Consider the following 20,812-nt stretch of genomic DNA (forward strand, 5'->3'; position numbering starts at 1 on the left):
TTTAGCCTGTTTAGATGTTTATAATTGCTTCCATTCCTATTGTTTACGTAAGTACATAGTTTTTATATTTATGTATTTATTGTACTTATTTGAATAGTTCTATCCCTAAATTAAAGAATTAATCATTGACCACTAGTTGAGCTATATCAAGTAAATTGTCAGGCCCCTCAGTAAAAAACACTGTGTGAGTCCCCCTACACTTTTTGTATGTAAAATGTGGTTAAAAAGAACATTATGGTTAGCTTTGAAGGGGAGGAGGTATGGGAAAAGGAGAGCATGCTCCCCCAGTGAAATGGAGGAGAGGAAAAGAAATGAGAAACAAAGTATCTGGCCTCAGAATTGCTGCTTACATGTGCACGTAGACCTCACATCTTTTTTAAAATCAAGTGGCAGGTGCTGCCACCCCCATTTTCCATTCCTTGTCATTGTAGCAAATGAGAGCACAGATTATGGACAGTGACTCTAGGGATAATTTTGTCTCCCATTACAGAGGGGGCAGGAAAAAACCTCTTCTATTTGTGAACACAGCTAATGATTTTATTTAAGTAAGGTGTTTACTTATCTGTAATGAAGATGCCACCATAGGTAATCTTGAGTAGAATGTCATGATACCTGAATGATATCCATCCTAAAGCTTCCAGAGTCCTTTTAAGTAAGCCTTAAAGAAGGTATCACAAAAGCTGATGAAATACCTGCTTTAGCTCCTGAGAAATGTTTGTGAAGACTGAAGCATCTTTCTTTTTCTGCAAATATCTGAAGGCATTCCAAGCTTTCTGGTCCCTAAGCAACATATTTTCTTATCCTCAAGAACAGATTCTTAGAACCAGAAGGGACTTAAGGTCATCCAATCATATCTCTACCTGAACAGTAATTCTCTACAATATCCCCAGGAGGTAATCATTTAGTCTTCATTTGAAGGCCTCTAGTAATAAGGAAATCACTGCCTCCTGAGGCAGCTCATTCTGCTTTTGATAACTTTAATTATGAGGCAGTTTCCCCTTATATTCAGCTGATATCTGCCCCTGAAACTTTCTCCCATTGCTCCTAGTTCTGCTTTCTAGGTCAAAGCAGAATAAGTCTAATCCTTCTTACATATGAAAGCCTTTCAAATACTTGAAGATTGCTGTTTGTCTCCCATGAGCCAAAGGGAGATGAAAGAATGGTATAAGGAATATGTGGTATTTTGGCTAAGCCTTAAAGAATTTGTGGGATTTCAGTTGGCTTTCTAACTTTTACCCCTCCCCCTCCACTCATAGAATTTCTTCTTATTCCTTAAATCTCTACTCAAATATTCCTTCCTACAGAAAAGTTCCTGGAAGAAGCAGGACAGAATGGAATCAATAACCCAAGTAGGGAAGTTAAGCTTAATGTGGAATAGCGATTCCTCTTTAACAAACAGCCAGAAAGAGGAGAAATTGGTAATGGTACAGAAAAGTTATGAGACCTGGCAGAAGGGAGCTGACGAGGGGTTCACTTTGACTGCAGCCTTCTAAGAGAAGTATGATGGCTAAGTTATCATCCATAAGTGCTGGAGGGTAGAGATGCAGTTGAAGATTTGAGGAGGAGAAAAAATTTTTGAAGCAGTATTAAAGATGAGATGGGATGAGGATGAAAATGAAATAGAGAGAGAAGAAAAATGAAAAAACAATACATGGTATGATACAAGAGGGAAATTCCTTGTAACTCTAGGATGTTATAGAAAGAAGTTGGACTAGATGGTTTCTAGTCTCTACTCACATCTCTGTGCTTTTGTATTGGTTTCCACCCCCTCCAATTCTGTGAGAGGGATAATATGAATGATTTCCTTCCCTCTCACTCATGAGTGTTTAATTAATCTTTATTTACTGAATGTTATATTCTATGGTTCTAATTGCATGTAAACTGAAATAATAGAGGCACTTAAGGTCTTATGATCTTATCTTTCCCTGCTTTTCTGGATTCTTATCCCAAACTATAAAACTGTTTAACAGATCCACAATCTTCCAGAAGTTTATAATTTGAAAATATATAACTGGCCATAATATTACTTTAAAGTATGTAAATCTAAAATTCAGTTATTGATATTCTTGTTTAGCCTGAAGACTTTTGAGAATCCAAAAGAGATTGGGGGACAGGGTGAGATTTGATAGCAGCAAACCAAGTATTTGAAATTCTCATTTAGTATAAAGATTAGACTTGTTGTTCAAGTACCCAGAGGACAGAACTAGGAGCCATGGGCAGAAGTTGCAAAAAGACAGACAAATGTAGTTTCAATGTAAGAAAAAACTTCAAAACAATTAGAGCTGTTCAAAACTAGAATGATCTGGCCTGTGAGGTAATGAATTCCCTCTCCCTGTAGGTGTTAAAGCAAAGTAGATTCTTGTTCAGGTGTAGGTTGGACTAAATGATCTCCAAAGTCCTTCTAACTCTGAGATTCTGTCATTTGGGGATTTTTATTTCTTGCACATGAAAAGTCATTATTATAATCATATTGGCTTTGAATTTAGCATGATTTTTTATGGGTGCTACAGTTCATTTATGAATTCCCTATTTGAAGTTTTGAAAATAGCCAAGTAATGGTTAAATTCATCAAAATTTATTAAGTAAAAGGCACTGTGCTCAGTGCTAAGGAGTGAAAGATGGAAAATAACATAGCCCTTCTTTCAAGGACATTATAAAGTACAAAACCTAGCTCAATGTGCATATCAAGAAGGGCTATTGACAGGATGCATAAGATGTGTTTCATGCAGAAGATGAAACTTAAAGGAAAGAAAATTTAAGTTGTTTTGCTTGGAACCATTGCCTTTCTTTGACCTAAATCTTAGAGTAATTAGTGATGAGTAAAGATTTCCAAGTGAAAAATTATAGAAGAGAAATGCATTTTTTGGATAAGTTAAACTTGCTGAGGTGTTTAGACCTTGATCTTCATCTCTTCACAGCAGGTCCCCTAAAATGAGGACAATTCAGTGCATATTTCTTACTTTGATACCATGTCCAAAGTAGTAGGATAATCAGGAAATAATGTTTTGTCGAGACAATTACATCGGGATTAATGTAATTCTTAGCTGATAAAAGTCTCTTTTAAAATTACTAACCCCCAAAGCTAAAATTTCTCATATTAAATATTATTTTATGGTTACACTGAATTTAACTTGGAGTAAGTGAACTTGAATGACTGATCTAGCAATTGATTAAAGCTCTACTAAGTTTTGTCAAGATAAGGGAGTATTAAGGACTTCCTTATAATCTTTCGAAGTTAAGGTCAGAGTTCTACCTAAATCACTCATTCATCCTGCCAACATTTTTCCCACTCCACGTGCCCATCCTGGCAAAGCCCTTCTCGGTAAGCTTGATGTGAAAGAGCCCTCAGCTTTTATCCTGAGGGGATTAATCCTCTGAGAATGTCCATTCAGCCTCTTTTTCTTTTGACACAGGTTCACTTGGTCAAGCTGTGTTAAAAGTGGTTCCCTGACTGTGCCATTTCTCCTTGTTATTCCTTGGTGAGCCTACATATTCAAGGTCATATTAGGGTATGTTAGTTCAGAAGCTTGTCTTTACCTCAGTTCAGATTTGAAGGGCACCACTTGAAGTTTTGTGTAATGCCTTGTAAAACATTTTATTTGAGTTTGTTATTGCATATGAAAAGGACTTGGAAAATGCAATATTAAAGTATAGCAGATCTTGGGAAGGAAAGTTTTTGCATTTTTAATAAACAAAAACCTACCATGATAACTTTAGTCAGCAAAGAATACCATACAGATAGCCTCCTTATTCCTTGCTTGCTTTCATGGGGAAAATGTATCACTTTTTCCTTTGCATTTAGAGGTGCTTCTGGTTATTTCAAAGCCCTATTTTGTACATAGTCAAAACTGATTGCATTACTGTAGCTTTAACTTCTAAAGGCCCTCAAGCTAGCATGGACCAGTTGAGGTAAACATAAAAGTTACTAAACAAATCTCTCATTGTTCTTGATTTATGATCCCTTTTGTCAGATTTCTTTTATAGCTTAGATGTAACAGACTCTAGGTTTCCAGAGGCTGAGATCTAGCTACATAATGGCATTGGTTTAGTTATGGATCTTTATGAATATGTAGAGCAGCAGATGGAGCACTGGGCCTGAAGTCAGGAAAACTTGAATTCAAATCCATCCTCACTATGTGACCCTGGGCAAGTCATTTAACTTCTTTTTTCTTCATTTTCTTCATCTTTAAATGGGGATAATAATAGCACCTACCTCTCAGAGTTGTTGTGAGGATAAAATTATGTAAACATTTGTAAAGTGTTTGTTTAGCACAGTACCTGGCACATAGTAAAGACAATATAAATGTTTGTTATTATTTCCATTATTATTACTTAAAGCATGTTTTATGATTCTCATTTACATAAAAGTACTTCCATATAAGCCATTTTCTTTTTTTTTTTAATTTGTAAGTTTAAAAGTATTTAAGGGGGGGTATATTTACATATAAGAAAGAATAACAAATGAGAAGTAGTAGTTTTTCTGTTTCCTCTTCTTGCCATCATCTTCTCAGCTCTCTTTTTCCAGCACATATTCTCAGTATCTATTCATAGCCTTCTCTACTTTACATTTACAAAAATACATATACAAAAATATTCTCAGTAATCCTTCACCATTATGCAAAAAGAAATTTAGATTAAGTAGGAAAGACATATATAAGTACATGTAATTAAAATAAAAGAAACTTCTTGTTGTTGACCAGTATTACTTGAGCTAGGAGAATTTTACCTAACTTTATATTGTAACATTGTCCTACCAAATTTGCGTAGGGGGTTATTTTGTTATAATATTAAATCTTGACACAGACTTGACTAAATATAAGGTCTAAAGCAAAGAATGATATACATATTTTTGAGGTATTTTAACTTGAACTAAATATTGTACTATTGTATAAGAAATAACTATCACACCTCATTATCTTAAAGGTTTGGTAATTTTCTGAGAATTAGAAGTGACTATATTAAATGAAAGCTTTTTGAATTGGAATCATGAATACTAAAAACACAAGGCAGGCTATCTATTTATAAGAAGCCATTTAGTTGTGTGTTTCTTAGTTTTTGAGGATATAGTATCCCATAGTCCTAAAAGGGGTTGATATCTTGACAATATATGGTTCATAATAGGTGATTTTAATGCCTGATCCTATTTCTTACTTTCATTTATTTACTATTTCCTACTTTAGGACAATGTAGAATATATCCTTTCACTCCATCCCAAACTTCTCTCCTTAGAGCACATGGAGCTGAATTGCCTTAAACTTCATTTATAGCATAATTTTTTTTTCAGGGTTGGAATGATGGAGAGTTTTTCTAGTTGTTTTTTTTTTTGAGAGGAAATCTTCTCATAAGAGTCCTAGGATAAAACTGGAACACTATTTCTACGTGAATTTAAACAGCACTTGAGAAATACTAAAGATAGAATTATTGCACAACTAGTAGATATACTGAAAAAAACCTCCAAATTTGTCTAATGTGTAACACCTGTAGAACTCCCACCCTGACAATTTGGGTAGCTTAGGACTATCTTCTCATATCTCTTCACTTGAGTCCCAATTGATCTTTATAATTTTGTTACATTTACTTTTGATTATTTTGTCCTTGTTCTTTTAATTTACATTGTCGTAGTTATGTGTAATGTTTTTTTTTATGTTGCTTTACTCTATAGCAGTATAGATTTTTCTGTGCTTCTATGTTTTCATCACACATTTCATTTCTTAAAACAATGTACTATATTCTATTATATTCATGTACCACAATTTGTTTAGCTTTTTAGCTTCAATTAATCAAAGTTAAATGCTATTGACTTTTGAGGATTTATACTGTAGCCTGAATTATCTCAATTAGTACCTTTGCTAATTCCCTGGGATTTTCCCAAACTATCATATCATCAATAAACAGTGGTAGTTTTATTTCCTCTTTACCTATTTTTATTCCTTTTTCTAGTCTTATTGCTGTTATTAGCATTTCCAGAATCATATTAAATAATAATAGGAAAAGTAGGCATCCTTGCTTTACTTCTGTGCTTATTGAAAAAAAATCCTAGTGTATCCTAATTGCTTATGATACTTACATTTGATTTTATATAGATTTTAAAATATTATATAGATTTTTGGCATAAGAGAGTTTTGTACTTCGTCAAAGATTTTTCTAAATATTTTGAGATAATCATGAGATTTCGTATGTTTTAATTTTTAATTTGATTAATTTTGTTGTTTTCCTAATGTTGAACCATCCTTGAATTCCTAATATAAATCCCATCTGATCATAATGAATGATTTCTTGGATAAATCGCTTTAATCTGTTTAACATGATTTTATTTAAATTTTTCAAGTCATTATTCATTAGTGATTTTGACCTATAGTTTCCCTTTTGTGTTTTATCTTTCCCTGGTTTAGGCATTATGACTCTTTTTTATCTCATAAAAAGGTTCTGGTCGGGTTCTTTCTAAATTTTTGGAGAATAATTTGTAATGTATGGGTACTCATTGTTCTTTAAAAATTTGATAGAATTCTCCTCTAATTCCATCAAATCCAGGGTTTTCTTTTTCATTGATAGTTCCTTTTCTGAGATTGGGTTAATTAAGATCTCTATCTGGTCTTCTGATAATTTGAGTATTTTGTACTTTTTAAGGAATTCCTCTATTTTGTGTTCTCAGTTTTAGTAGTATGTAACTGTGTATAATCTGTTCTGATTATTCTTTTTATTTCTTCTGGCTTTGCTCTGATTTCTCCTTGCTTATTTGTCATTTTATTGATTTGATTTTCTACTCTAATCAGATTAGATAAATGTTTTTCAATTTTCTTAGTCTTTTTAAAGAACTAGCTTTTAGTCTTATTTATCATTTCTATAGCATTTTTTGTTTACAATTTATTTCCCTTCTCATTTTTAATATGTCCTCTTTTGTGCTTATTCTAGGTTTGTTTCTTTATTGGGTTTCTGATTTTTAATGCATATTCAGTTCACTAATTGTCTCTTTTTCAAATTTGTAACATATAAAGATATGATTTTCACCCTGCAGAGTGCTTTAGCTATATCCCAGAAGTTTTGGTATATTGCTTTTCATCATCATTCTTTTTTAAATAGTTGTTAATTGTTTATATGATTTATTCTTTGATTCATTAGTTAAGATTTATTATTAAATATTCATTTGGGTCTATATCTTTTTTGCAGCCCCTGAACCAATTTCCAGTCTTATTGTATTATGGTCTATAAAAGATATATTGAATGTTTCTGTGTTTTTACATTTGTTTATAATATCTATATGTCCTAGCATGGTCAGTTTTTGTAAAAGTTTCACATGGTTCAGAGAAATATGTATATTCTTTTGCTATTCCATTTAAAAGATACCATTAACTTGAGTTTCTCCAGAAATATGTTCAGTTCCATTTTTTCCCTTTTGTTTATATTTCTGTTAGACATCCAAAACTGATAGAGGGATTTTGGAGTCTCCTGTCACTGTTGTGTTACTATCTATGTCTTCTTGAAGCTCAGATAATTTTTCCTTTATTAATTTGGATGCTAAGGCAGTTGCAGTATATAAGTTCATTACTAATATTGGCTTGTTGCCTATAGTTCCTTTCATGAAAATATAGTTTCCTTGTTTATCTTTTTTTATTTTTTGAATGCTTATACTTTGATAGCATAATGGCAACTCCTGCTTTGTGTTTACTTGATATATAATAATTTTTTCCATCCCATATTTTTTATCTTCATTTTGTCTTTGTTCTTTAATTGTGTTTTTTTTAAAGGAACAGATTGTAGGTAGTAGCATTCTTTTTAATCTTTTGTGTGATATCTTGACTTCTTGATTCCTAAAGAAGAATGAGGTGGTGAAAGTGGTGGGGTGTAGGGAAGGGGGAATATGGGAAAATGTCGTAGGAGTGATAATTTATGGTTTTGAGTAAGGGGAGTGAGAGTCAGGTTATGACACTTAAAGGAAAGGAATAGAGGGGGGCAGCTGGGTAGCTCAGTGGATTGAGAGTCAGGCCTAGAGATGGGAGGTCCTAGGTTCAAATCTGCCCTCAGGCACTTCCCAGCTGTGTGACCCTGGGCAAGTCACTTGACCCCCATTGCCCACCCTTACCACTCTTCCACCTATGAGCCAATGCACAGAAGTTAAGGGTTTAAAAAAAAAAAAAGGAATAGAGGAAAGGAATGAGGAGATAAGGGGAAAGGGAAGAAAGCAAACGGTTAGGAAAGTGGAGACAGTATCTTTTGCTGAAAAGAGTGATTTTTAGTCAGAGAATCTGAACTTGACCTATTCTGTACTTGTTGTTGCTGTTGAATCATTTTCATTTACCTTTAATTCTGGCAAAGATACTGGACTAATTTGACATTTCTTTCTATAACTCATTTTTAAAGATGAGGAAATGGAGGCAAATTGAATTAAATGATTTGCCCAGGGGCACATAGCTTGTAAGTGTCTAAGGACAATCTGAACTCAGGAATAGGAGTCTTCCTGACTCCAAGCACAGCATTCCATCCATTGAGCCACCTAGCTTACTTCCTATCATACAAATCATGTTCTCTCTCCAGGCCTCAGCTTCTTTTTATGTAAAAATGAAATTAGACTTAATGATCCCTAAAATCCCCTTTAGCTCTTAATTTATGATCCTATGAATGTATTCTTTTCTAACATCATGTAGTATATAATTTTGATACTAATGCAAAAGCAAGAATAATTTTATCTTTAAAGGGATTTCTGTGAAGAATTTCACAGGACCCCTGAAACCTAAAGGTGTGCCACAATTAGAATCAAGAAGCACTGGTCTTACATTTATGTGAGTTATATGTAACATAGAACTTTAAAGTATGGCATCTAATTTTTCACCACAATCATGTTAAAATAGTATTGAATTTTTGTAGCATCTCACTATTTTTATATTAGTATCTGTGTAGTATAGACTTCATAAGTAAAGACTTCATGAATATATTCTCAATTCTGCCTGTAAAAATCTAAATTTCCTCTTTCTACTTTATCTTTGGTGTATTCAGTTTTTTCTTATATCTTTGCTATAAATGTTTATAATAAATGTAGCACATTTTTTTTCTTAATTGCTTTTCCCAGAAACTTTGTGAAGGAACTTAACTTAAGTTTGCAAACAACAACAAAAAGAGATAATCAAAAGGGTTCAAAAGAAATTGGGAAAAAGAATAAGCTCTTATACAGCCCCTACCATGATCAAGGCATTGTACCTCATTTAGAGCATTCCAAGAACCCTGGGAAGTAGATTCTGTTATGATCCCTGCTTTACAATGGAGGAAACTGAAGCAAGCTGAAGTGAAGTCACTAGCCCAGGGACATATAGCTAGTAAGTGTCAGAAATCAAATTTGAACTCAGCGCTTCCTACTCCAGGCCTGACACTCTGGGCACTGAGTACACCCCCCACCCCCAGCGGCCTCTAAAAAGATTTCAATGTAGCCAGCTAGCTAGAGAACCAAGCCTGCTATCTTGTTCACTGTGTGTAGACTTTTCATTCTCATAAAATGTTCTTGAGCATCACATGTTGTATTCCTTTGCCATCTGGTCCCCCAGCTATGACTTGGCCCCTACTCTAGCCGTGCCACACTCTTGTCAGACGTAGGTGGGACAGTGGACAGTGCTGGACTTGGAGCTGCAGACACTTCATATACCTCACAGGGAAAATATAAGAGTTAAATGAAACAAAGCACTTTGCAAGTCTTAAAATGCTGTATGAGCACATAGAACTATATATTGGGGAGAGGAAGGGAATAACTATATGTACAGTCCCTACTCTGGGCCAGATACTGTACTAAATGCTTTACAAATATTGTTTCATTTGATCCTCACAACAACCCAGGGAGGTAAGTGCCCAGACTGTACCTATAGCATATGCTAGTCATACTGTATGGCACAACTCAGATCTCAGTCATTCAACAAGCACTTATTTAGTATGTATCAAACAGTGGGAATACAAAGAGAGGCAAAAATCTGCTCCCTACCCCAACCTCTGATAAAAGGCAATAAAAAGCATTCCCTAAAGAAGTAATTTCTGAGAGTATCACTGTCTAATCTGACTTTCTCACTCCTGCTGAAAGGAATGGAATAGAAGAAGCAATCAGGCTTGATTGTGTTCCTGTCCCTAGAACCAATGAAAGAAATTCATAAACATTGGACCTTTTAACTGTGTCCACGACACTCTTTTTCAAGGTTTATGATTTTCGAGACCAATCAGGTTTTTTACCCCTAACATTGCTCAAAATTGATACACTGAAGAACATATATTAGCATGCATGATTCAAAGATTTAACCCACTGGTATGGGATCTCTCTTTCTGTTTTTTTGTATTTGTTCCTGTCCAGTATTAAAAGCTACGAGATTGGGCAGCTGGATGGCTCAGTGGATTGAGAGCCAGGCCTAAAGACAGGAAGTCCTAGGTTCAAATCTGGCCTCAGACACTTCCTAGCTGTGTGACCCTGGGCAAGTCACTTAATCCCCATTGCCTAGCCCTGTAACAAATAAAAAAAAAATTAACATAGAAGGATGTATATAAAAGATATTAGGGTTTAAAAAAAACTGGTATAAAAAAAAGGTAAAAAAATGTTAAAAAAAAAAAAAGCTACGAGATTACATTCTTAAATTTGGCCAATTAAAAAAGGAATCAAAAGCCTTCTTAAATTTATTCTATGAAAGGAAATTTCTTAGCAGAATGAAAAGAATGTCTTTCTAGACAAGGAGTTTTCAGTGTTTTTCATATGTTTTAAATTTACAGAGACAAAAGCATATCAATTATTGAAGCAGTCTACATTACAGGATAATAAAAACCAAACTGAAGAAAGATACCAAAAGGCAAAAATGGGGGCTGTTTCTGAATCACAGCTGGCAGGTAAGTATAGGGAAGTACATTAATTCTTTCAAGCCTGGCAGACTATAGTAGCAATTTGTTTATTAGTAATTAGGTATTTGTTAATCAGTAAGCATTTAATTACTGCATATTATGTGCCAAGCACCATGCCTTGGGTTTCAAAGGCAAAAATAAATCAGTCTCTGCCCTCAAGGAATTTACATTCTACCAGAAGAGGCAACTCATTTAAGAATATAGAAAATATACTCAAAATGAATACAAGATAGTTTTGTAAGGTAAACAGCAACCACTTTGAGGATCAGAAAACACTTCCTGGAGAAGGGGGCATTTGACCAGAGTCTTGATGGAAACCAATGGTTCTAAGAGAACCACTCTGGAAGAGTGAGAAGAAAATACATTCTAGTTACTGAAAGCCACAAGTACCAAAGCACAAAGGCGGAAGAGTGTCACATAATCATAGAAAGGGAATTTAAAAGTTTCCTATAATGAGAAAGGATTGTAGCACTATCTAAACCAAAGATTCTTAGCTTTGTACCTACTGAGTCCAGAAAGAAAGAGACCCCTGGACAGATTACAGGTTTCCACAAACACAAATGGAGAAAAAAAAAACCAAAAAGTATGCTTTTGTTTTCACTAACTCTAACCAAAATGTAGCATTTCCTTCCATTATGAATGTTGGCAGCAAACCACCTGGTATGAGTATCCCTTCCACATCACAGAGGTTAGGGGTCCCTGTTGGCTCTCTCCCTTTATACCAGAAAAAAAAAATTTGAATTTTTTCTTTTGCTTTTAATAGGGTGTTTACTTTATATAGATTTATAGTATTAAAAGATAAGCCAAATTTATATAATACATTTTATGCATGTTTATAATACATATTTTATGCATTTCTGAGCTTCTAAACTTTTTTCTGTCATCTACTGGCCTTCACATGTTGTCTTTGATTTCTGAAAAATTCCCATTTGATTTCTTATGCTGACCTGCAATATATTGAAATCACAATTGAGAAAGTTGTGATGTGGAAGGGATACCTGTAGTATTAGCAGTACCATCCCTCTGATTTTTTTCACCAATAAAAATCACAGATATTTTCACATCACATAGTTGTTGCCTTCCCTCTGAGATTTCCTCCCTTTCCCCCCTTTATATATATCTTGTACATATGTAGTTGTTTACTTGTTGTCTCCCCCATAAAAATATGAGCTTCTTAAGGGCAGGGACCATGTTTTTGCCTTTCTTTGTATCCCCAGACATCAAGTTTAATATAATTTATACTGATTGCTCCTTCAAAATTATGCTACTTATTAGACTTACCCCTTGATAAAAAATGATCCCCATATCGCTGTGAACAGATGCTTGTGTGACATAACTGACCAAATATTGGGTCCATTGTACCAGAATATCAGAGTTCTATAACACAAAAAGGTCAAGACTCCTGATCTTGTAACACCTCCATTTTATAGATGGAGTAGCTGAGGAACAGGGGAGTAAAGTGACTTCCCCAAAGATCACACAACTGTGCAGTGGCAGAACTAAATCTCTTAGTCATTTCTCTACAAAGTTTACTTTGGAACATGGGAAAATTTTCATGAATTAATGCAAGAATAAAGTGAGCAGGAGAATAACTTATACTATAGCATTAAAATTATACAAAGAAATAATTTCAAAATACTTAGTAAATATTATTGCAATGTTTAACAATGATTCCAGAGAGCTGATTATGAAGCAGGTACCTATCTCCTGACAGAAATAACTGACAAATGTGCAAAATGAGAAAAAATATGTTTTGGGACATAGACAATATGAAAATTTGTTTTCTTGACTATGCTTATTTGTTTTAAGGGTTTTGTTTTTTTTCCTAGTGGTAAAGAGGAGGGAAATAAATTGGTAATTGGAAAACATAAAATTTAATTTAAAAAAACAGCTTATTTTGTGAAAAAATTAGCTAGGTTCAAGATATAAATAAATCATTACCCAGAATTATCATATCATCCGAGTCATGCCTATCAAATATTTTGATACTATTGAGCATGTGGCAGAACGGTGATAGTTGACTAACCTAAAATAAATTAAGTTCCCGCACAGGGTCACATACTATTGAATTACATTCAAGGGGCATTTAAAATAAAAGTCTCTATACTGGCTAAGTTACTTTATCCATTTGACCATGCTGCATCATTTGCAATATTTTCTTATAGCAAGATTCTGAAAGTGCTTCTGATTTGGTGTATTAATGGAGTTAGGATCTCTATTTCTTCATGTTTATCTCTTTCAACATGTTAAGTTTTTTTTTTTAACAATTTTTCCTTAAGTATAAACCAGTGGCCCAAAGAAAGAAAAAGCTAATATTTGTTGGAAAGAAGAAGAAAATACATTCATGTGTAAATTGCTATATATGATATCATGTCTAACTACTAAGGTTTTTGGCCTTAAATGTCTTTGATTTTCTTTGCTTTGTCTTTGGAAAAGTTATATGACCTAATACCTTATGCCTCAGTGTCCCCATCTCAGTAATCTCTGACTTGTTAAACTTTTTGATATGGATAGTGTGCTTGATAGACCTAAATTTTCATTAAAACTAGTTTACTATTGAAGGTTAAATTGGACTAAGCTTGTAGACTATGCATATTATACATTTAACAGACTCCCTCCTCAAAGAGACCTCTTTCTGGCCTCTATTCTTAGCAATTAGCTGTTAGAGCAAAAATGGTAGCAAAAATATACAGGAAAGAGGATCATAAAGATGCAAGAGTCAAGGATTCCGTCCACAGGCTAGGAGCACCATGGTGACAGTTCACCAGACTCCTGGGAAAAGACTGACTTTTATATTGCCCAGCAATGACCTTTCAAACTGGTTAAGGAGTGTCCTTGGTGGGTTTCAGGGGGAATTGCATTTTGTTATGCTCAAATGGAAAAATAGGAGATTTAGCACTGAAGTTTGAGGGTGAGTGACTTAGGTAGTTCAATCTAAGAAAGTCTGTCATTTTTCAAGTCTGACTCGATATCATTTATTGTAGTAAATGATCCAGGGGCATGTATCATAAAACTTATTTATTATGCTTTGATATAAAACATTTATAAGACTTCTCTAGTCATATTTATCATCATTTAAACTAGAGCATTTATGACTTTTATTTTCTACTTAGTATTTCTTTGTCTAAGTATCAACACTACCTACAAATATTCTACCATGTGCTTTTTCCAATGTATGAAAGTTCCTTATTTTTGTGCCTGAGTAATCCCTTCTTCTATTGACAATGTCCCCAAAGTTATTGTGTCTTCTTTTTCATTCATCCAATTTCATTGTTGAGAATCAACTAACATTTACATTTAGCATTTTTGCTTATTGCAGGCTTGAATATTGGCAGCAGTTCTTTCAAGACAAAGACAAGTAACGAAATCGGTTCAGAAGCTAGTTTTTCATCTAGTGAAGGAAGTCCTTTGTCAAGGTAAAGTCATGAAAGGCATTACATTTTTGAAAGGCTGTAACAAGATGAGAAATGTCACTAGAAAATGAATAAAACTAACTATATATTATTTTGTTTTGCAACTTGATGAAGGGTTAAGTTTTGTGTTTTTGTTTATGTAAAAATAGCAGCTTAAACTTTAGTACACCTTTGAAAATATTTGCGCCAAAGCCAGGTATTGTTTTGCAGCTGTTGTTTTCTCATTTTAAGACTCAATTGACATCTCAGTGAACCACAAATTAGCGTGTACAGCTGCTCGCAGTAGGGCTACTTAGAGACCAGACAATGGAAGTTGTCAGGAGAAGGACAGATATAGAACATAAAGTCTTGAAAAAAATAAAAAGGTGCATTTCTTCTTGAGGCTGCTGAGATATAAATTAGTCATAACCAGATATTTTTGTATTCCTTTCTTTTTAAGGCTTTCCTACTAGAGTATACTGTTATCTGCCTTTTGCTTTGAAACTGAATACATTTAATTGATTGCCTAGTTTTCCTAAAAGACACAATTTATCTTTTTTTATATGTGTTAACCAAAATACTTTCAGTTCTTACTTTGTTGTTTCCCTGGTTTTTCATCAGTATGAACTACTAATCAAGCAGTAATAATCGGGTTACTATTGAAAGATCAGTAGATGAAAATGTAAAAAGCTAAAATATTTCCTTGCTTTAGCTTAAATACTTAAAGAGAAATTATAGTAAATTCAGTGGTATATTATATATATATATATATATAAAATGCCTTTTTGGGCTAAGTATCCTTTCCAATACTGTGATAGTTTGAATTTCTATTAACCTATATAATTATTTTAAAACAAAACTTCATGCTGTTTTAAATAGTCTGTTTTTAAAAAATCATTCTGAAATGTATTTTTCCAAATTAAAAGTTTTATTTCAATTTCCATGAAAATATTCAGATTTTTTCAAATGAAAATAAGAAAAATCAAGTATTTTTTAATTAAGTTCTATTCTTTGTAAAAAAACTTGACAAGTTGCATTGTTCAAATTAATACCCCAAATTTTTACATTTTTATTCATATTAATTATAAAAGTGTTCTTTCTACAGAAATAAGCTTTCATATTCTGCAATAGGGAGCTTTTTAAAAAAGAACAGCTTTCATTCATGATGATCTTGTAAATTAAAATTGAGGACCTTTCAAAGATGAAGAGACAGTAAATTCTACAAATACCATGTCAATTTTCTCATTGGAATAATCATATGATTCTTGATTTGTAAAGGTTTTTAAAGTTTTTTCATTGAATTTATATACATTGGGCAAATTAACTCTTAAACATGGTCTTCACATTTGCATTTCAGCAAATTTTTAAATCTGCTTTGAAAGCAACTGAATTTTAGAAAACAGTTTTGTGCAACTTTAGTTTCATGTCCTAGGTTGCTAAGACCTGCATTTCACACAACTAAAATCAGGTTTTGTTTTCTTTCCTTTAAGTTGAGGTGAATATATTCTTTATTGTTATTGAATATATTCTTTATTGTTATTGAATAATATTTATTCCAAACAAATGACACATATTATAACACTTTTAAACAAAAACATTGTTTGTTAAGAATAATTAGTTCTGAGGGCACGACATGAATTCTATACAGAAGACATCTGGAAATTCAGTGTTTAGGTTCTTGATTTTGTTTTTAAAGAAAGAAACATGCAGTATTATACCAGAGAGCTCGGTTTGTTGCTTATTTGTGATTGGGGCACACTGATGTTTCTTCGAGGCTTACATTTAAGGATTCCACTTATTGCAGTCACTTCTTGTGCTTTATTGCTTTTACAAGTGGTCTCGAAATCCAGTACTTGAGAATAAACATAACAGTGCAGGACTGCTGTAGTACTTTTAAAAATTCTTCTTTGCTCTATTTTGTCAGTGAGCTGATGAGTGACCTCAAAAAAGACCCTGCTGGACCTAAATAAAAAATGGCTTCCTCTGATGTCCTAGAGACAATAATTATGATGTGCCAGTTAAGCCCAAACTACAGCTGAGGGATTTTACTTTAAAGCAGAGGCTTGGGCGCAAAAATGCATTTATAGCTCTTTGTCTGGCACCTCATTATGTGTGGGCCTGATTCATTAAGTAATTGGTTTGCAGTTGTTTACATGAGTATTAAGGCTTTCTATTCAGCAGCCTTTGAGAGATACATTGTGCAAATGTTGCATGTTATGAATGCGGAATGAGGGGCAGAGGACCAGTCCTATTGGCTAAACACTGCACTCTGTTGAAAACCAAGAGAAAGAGATTGGGTGCTGCTTTGCATAGCAATGACTTTCTTAATAAGCTTTACAGATTAATACACACAAGCTATAAAAGATGCAAAGAGATACTCTTAGCACATTTATACATGCTCATTTCATTATTATGGAAGTGGAGATGGGAAGAATTGAGTTCTTTCATAGTCAGTTTTTCGGTGCAATGTCTTCAGTGCATGAGACTTAATAGAATCCGATGTTTATTGTATTATAAATCATGGGGAAGTAGGCAGATCTGCAACAGTTTATTATTAAAGATTCTTTCAATGTAAATCTTTTTCTACTATTGTATTTCCTACAGCAAAATCATTTTGTGGTTGAGTGGGGATGAAAGGCATAATGTACGAAGGAGTGAGTCTTAATAGGAAGCTGCTCTCTGAGTAAAGACCACTTGTTCTCTTTTGTTCAGAGGTGCATGCCAGAGCTTCCTCTTCTCTAACAAACATTGTCTTGTTTTACCTTCACCAGAAAATTATTTTTACTCTCCTGGATTCATTTACTCAACTGAGAACATATTTTAACAATCTGACACGTAACTTAAGTTTAATGGTTGGATAGAGATAACATTTTACCAAAAGAAAAGCATGTACTAATGTAATATAATTGCTTGGGGAAAAGGTATCATAAGTCACAACTGAATCTCCCTGGAAGAGCAAGCAGGATGCTATGTGTGTGGCATTTTATAGTCTTGTAGCAACAGAAACAGCCAGTGGAGGTCACTAGCATTCTAGCTAATGTTGCACAGTATTTCAATTCTTTCTTTTTCTTTTGATCGACTATCATTTTTCTGGATTACGTGAACATGACAGAGGACCAATAAGCCAGCATAATAAAATAGAATTTTTAGATATTTTATATCTGTTTAAAATACATGTATACATGTGCTCATCTTTTTATTTGGCTCATCAAGTCACTATTCTCTGTAAATTCCATCAGAACAACTGCTTTCTATTTGAAAACATAGATTCTATCTCTTGAATTATGACCAGTGCATAAAATCAGACCTATCTCCTTAATTAAATTAGGTCAGAAAGAAAGTTGATAATGAATACCTTTAAAAGGGGACAGTGTATCTTAGTGTAACGTACCTGGTTGGCCATCAGGGGGCACTCAGACTTTGCAAAATTAAAACTGCCTCATGGTTTTGGTTACTTAAAACTAGAAAATAATTTTCTAAAATTTGTTTCACCTTTTTTGCCCCCTTTTTGTAATGCTAGCCACAAGTGCTATTTATTCCTTTTAAATATTTTCTAGGTGATTACTAGGGAGTCAGATAATAGATAAAATCAATAAGATAATAAATAGGCATTTATTAAGTATCTTTTATGTGTCAAACATGTGGCACTTATTTTAAGACTCATAAAACTGTTTTGGATCTTACTTTTGCTCACAGCAAGGCACATTATCCAACTTTAAGAATCATTCTATGAAATCCTATCCAATATAAGTCTTGGTTAGATGTATGATAACATAGTTATAAGAGCTTTCTTCCCCCCACCCCCACCCCCCCACACCCCCGCCTGAGGCCCAGCCTACTCATAGGTCTGCAGAATGTCAGGACACAGGCTTGTCTTCATTGGTTTTCTTTCTAACCCCCTTTTCCCCATCTAAATTCCTAAACATATTTCTCTTTTGATTTTAGTTGTTGGCTGTTTTAGGTGAATTGAGGGAAGCCACATTTCACAGGAAAAAACAGAATGGTGAAATTTAGTAGGGGATTCGCTGCTATAGACTATTCTAGGTATGGAAAAGAATTCAAAGTTAAGCATCAGTAAGCATTAATTTATCACCCACAGTGTTATAGGCTCATGCTAGATATTAGGGATACAAAGAAAGGCAGAAGACAATCCCTGCTGTTCTGGAGCTCACAATCTTATGAGGGGGACCTCATATAAAAAGAAGCTAAAAAAAACAGAAGATAGGGTTGGGGGAATGGAAGTTACCTGTTTTATAGCTGGGATGGGAAATGATCCAAGGAGATGTGAGTTTCCAAGTTGATTTCATCTTCCAGAATGAGTTTCTGGGGATGATGAAGTGCAGCAAAATAGCTGGGTGCAAAATGCTGAGGAAAATTCGCTGGGTGCCATCCTTAAATGGAGGAAGATCAAGGAGGATCTCTCAGATGTCCACTTCCCATATCTCTAGCCAGGGACAGAGGATGCTGAGAAGGTGTGAGTTTCCTGTTTGATTTCATCTTGTTAAATGATTAGTGTGGAAATAATGATATTCTCTTCATATATCTACTCCATTTCAAAATGTGCTACTTTTTACTTCATAATATACCAAATTTTCTCTTTCTTTTTTAGCCCCTATAGCCTTACTTCTATTTACCTCTCACAGTGCTTGACCCATAGTAAGTGCTTAAGTAATTTCTGGAGAATTCCAAATATATTCCATCTTCTCAAGGTGTCTTTTTTTAAATTTGAAAGTACGATCCTAGTCCTTAGGCCAAACAGTACACTCCAGGGCAGTGTTTCCAGGAAAGTCTAGTACCTCTGGTATGGACTTGCCTAGCCCTTATCAGGCCTGCTTTCCTCCTATTGGTGTTCACCTGCCACCCAGCTCTTACCTGTAGCTCCAGAAAACTGTATGTAGCATGTGTAGTGTCTATGCCTCAGTAAACCATCTTAGCAGAAGGGTTAAGATAATCAACAGATTTCAAACCCACTGGGCATATGAAGACTTTTCACCCAGTGGAAAGGGTGTACAAGAACAATATTTTTGCAACAACCATGAAAGCTGTTAAAGGAAGTGCTGTGGAGAACTTAGAGCTTATTTAGATGCTAAAGAAGCCAAGGTCCTTCACCACATTTCACGCCATCACCAGTCATCCTGACTTTTGTCTTGCTACTGAACTTCCATGACTCTAGAATAGAGAGGGAGACTGACCACTGCACAACTCTACCTCACTTAAATACAATTTTTGCATGAGTCAAAAAGAAAATCACCAGTGATGTCATTTTGATCCTCTTTGAGTATGAAGAACAAAAATCAACTAATCAACTAGCTTCCAGCATCTTTTACCAGTTCCAACATCCCTACTCCCAGCTTTACAACCTTTCACCAGACTACTAAAACTAACACAGATCTCTTGTTTTCACCTCTGAGGTTTTATTCATCCTTCAATTTTCAGAATCTTCTTTATTAGTTTAACTACTTATGTATTAAGCTTATATTGAAGGGTTTTTCTCTTGATGTCTTTGGTGTTTGAGTCTTTTTCTTGATCCCTGTCATCATTCAATCCTTGGTCCGTCCCTTCTTGAAAAGTGATCATACCCTCAAGTTTAGTCCATAAGGAGCTTCAACTTCCTTACACTGGGGAAATAGGAGGTTGTTGTCATGATCTCTTGCCCTGAGTAACTTCTATGGGGACAAGATAGTTCCCATCTCTGTCAAGTGCAATGTAGACACCAGTCCTGGCACATATATTCAGCCCACCCAGTTCCTCCTTACTTTCTTCTTTTCAGTCCTGTGATTGGGTTGAATCAGCATTGACCATAGAGTTGCCTGACTTGAGTAACCTTGGAGGGACTAGGACTTTTTCAGTTAGCGTTCCAGTCTCCTTTAAGTCAGACTTGCTACAACCGCCTGTGCTAACATATTTTCAGCCCTAACAGTTTCTCACATCTGTTTTCCTTATTTTCTTAATACACCTGGGCAGAATTAGCTCATGATGCTGAGTCCCTAGACCTTAGAGTCAGACCTCAAGCACAAGTCTACATGTTTTCTTCTACTCATTGCACTAGGCCAATGATGGTGAACCTTTTAGAGACCGAGTGCCCAAACTGCACTCTCATGCCACAGGTGAGCCGCCCTCTTACCTAGACAGGAGAGGGAGGAAGCACTCCCATGGGGCTGCTGGGCAGAGAGGCAGGTGAGGGGAGAAATGTCTTCAGGTGCATATGGAGAGGGGGAGGGGAACAGCCCTCTCTGGCACAAGTGCCACAGGTTTGCCAACACAGCCCTGGGCAAATGGAAGTCATGGAGTTCTGTGTATATGTAGGGGATACAACGGTATTAATGGACAGATTCTCTAATCTAAATTTCTCCAGTATAAATTGATAAGGTTTTTACCATTAGGGTAGGGGAACCAAGTTTTGTCCCCTTCTCCTGAGGATTTTGTTATGATTATTCTTAGCTGGTACTGAATTCCTTTGTTTTGGGATTGAAAGGTTAAAGAGGGTTGCAGAAAGCAACTAATACACCATGTTGCTATCCAAGTGATCACTCTTGCCTCTACTTGCTCTCTAAACTACAGGT

General features: G+C 34.7%; 1 protein-coding gene across 3 annotated transcripts in view; it reads left to right on the plus strand.

The window, feature by feature from the left end:
- Positions 1 to 20,812, plus strand: part of KIZ (kizuna centrosomal protein) — a 163,191-nt gene that overhangs the window by 125,276 nt on the left and 17,103 nt on the right. For 2 of the 3 annotated variants that reach the window (XM_044663435.1, XM_044663436.1), the window contains exons 10-11: positions 10,732 to 10,845; positions 14,177 to 14,273. In XM_044663435.1, coding sequence (XP_044519370.1) covers positions 10,732 to 10,845; positions 14,177 to 14,273 — 211 coding nt within the window. The remainder of the gene's footprint in view (positions 1 to 10,731; positions 10,846 to 14,176; positions 14,274 to 20,812) is intronic. The other variant, XM_044663437.1, reaches the window with a different exon arrangement.

The sequence above is a fragment of the Gracilinanus agilis genome, chromosome 2, assembly GCF_016433145.1.
Source record: "Gracilinanus agilis isolate LMUSP501 chromosome 2, AgileGrace, whole genome shotgun sequence".
NCBI classification, from domain to species: Eukaryota; Metazoa; Chordata; class Mammalia; order Didelphimorphia; family Didelphidae; genus Gracilinanus; species Gracilinanus agilis.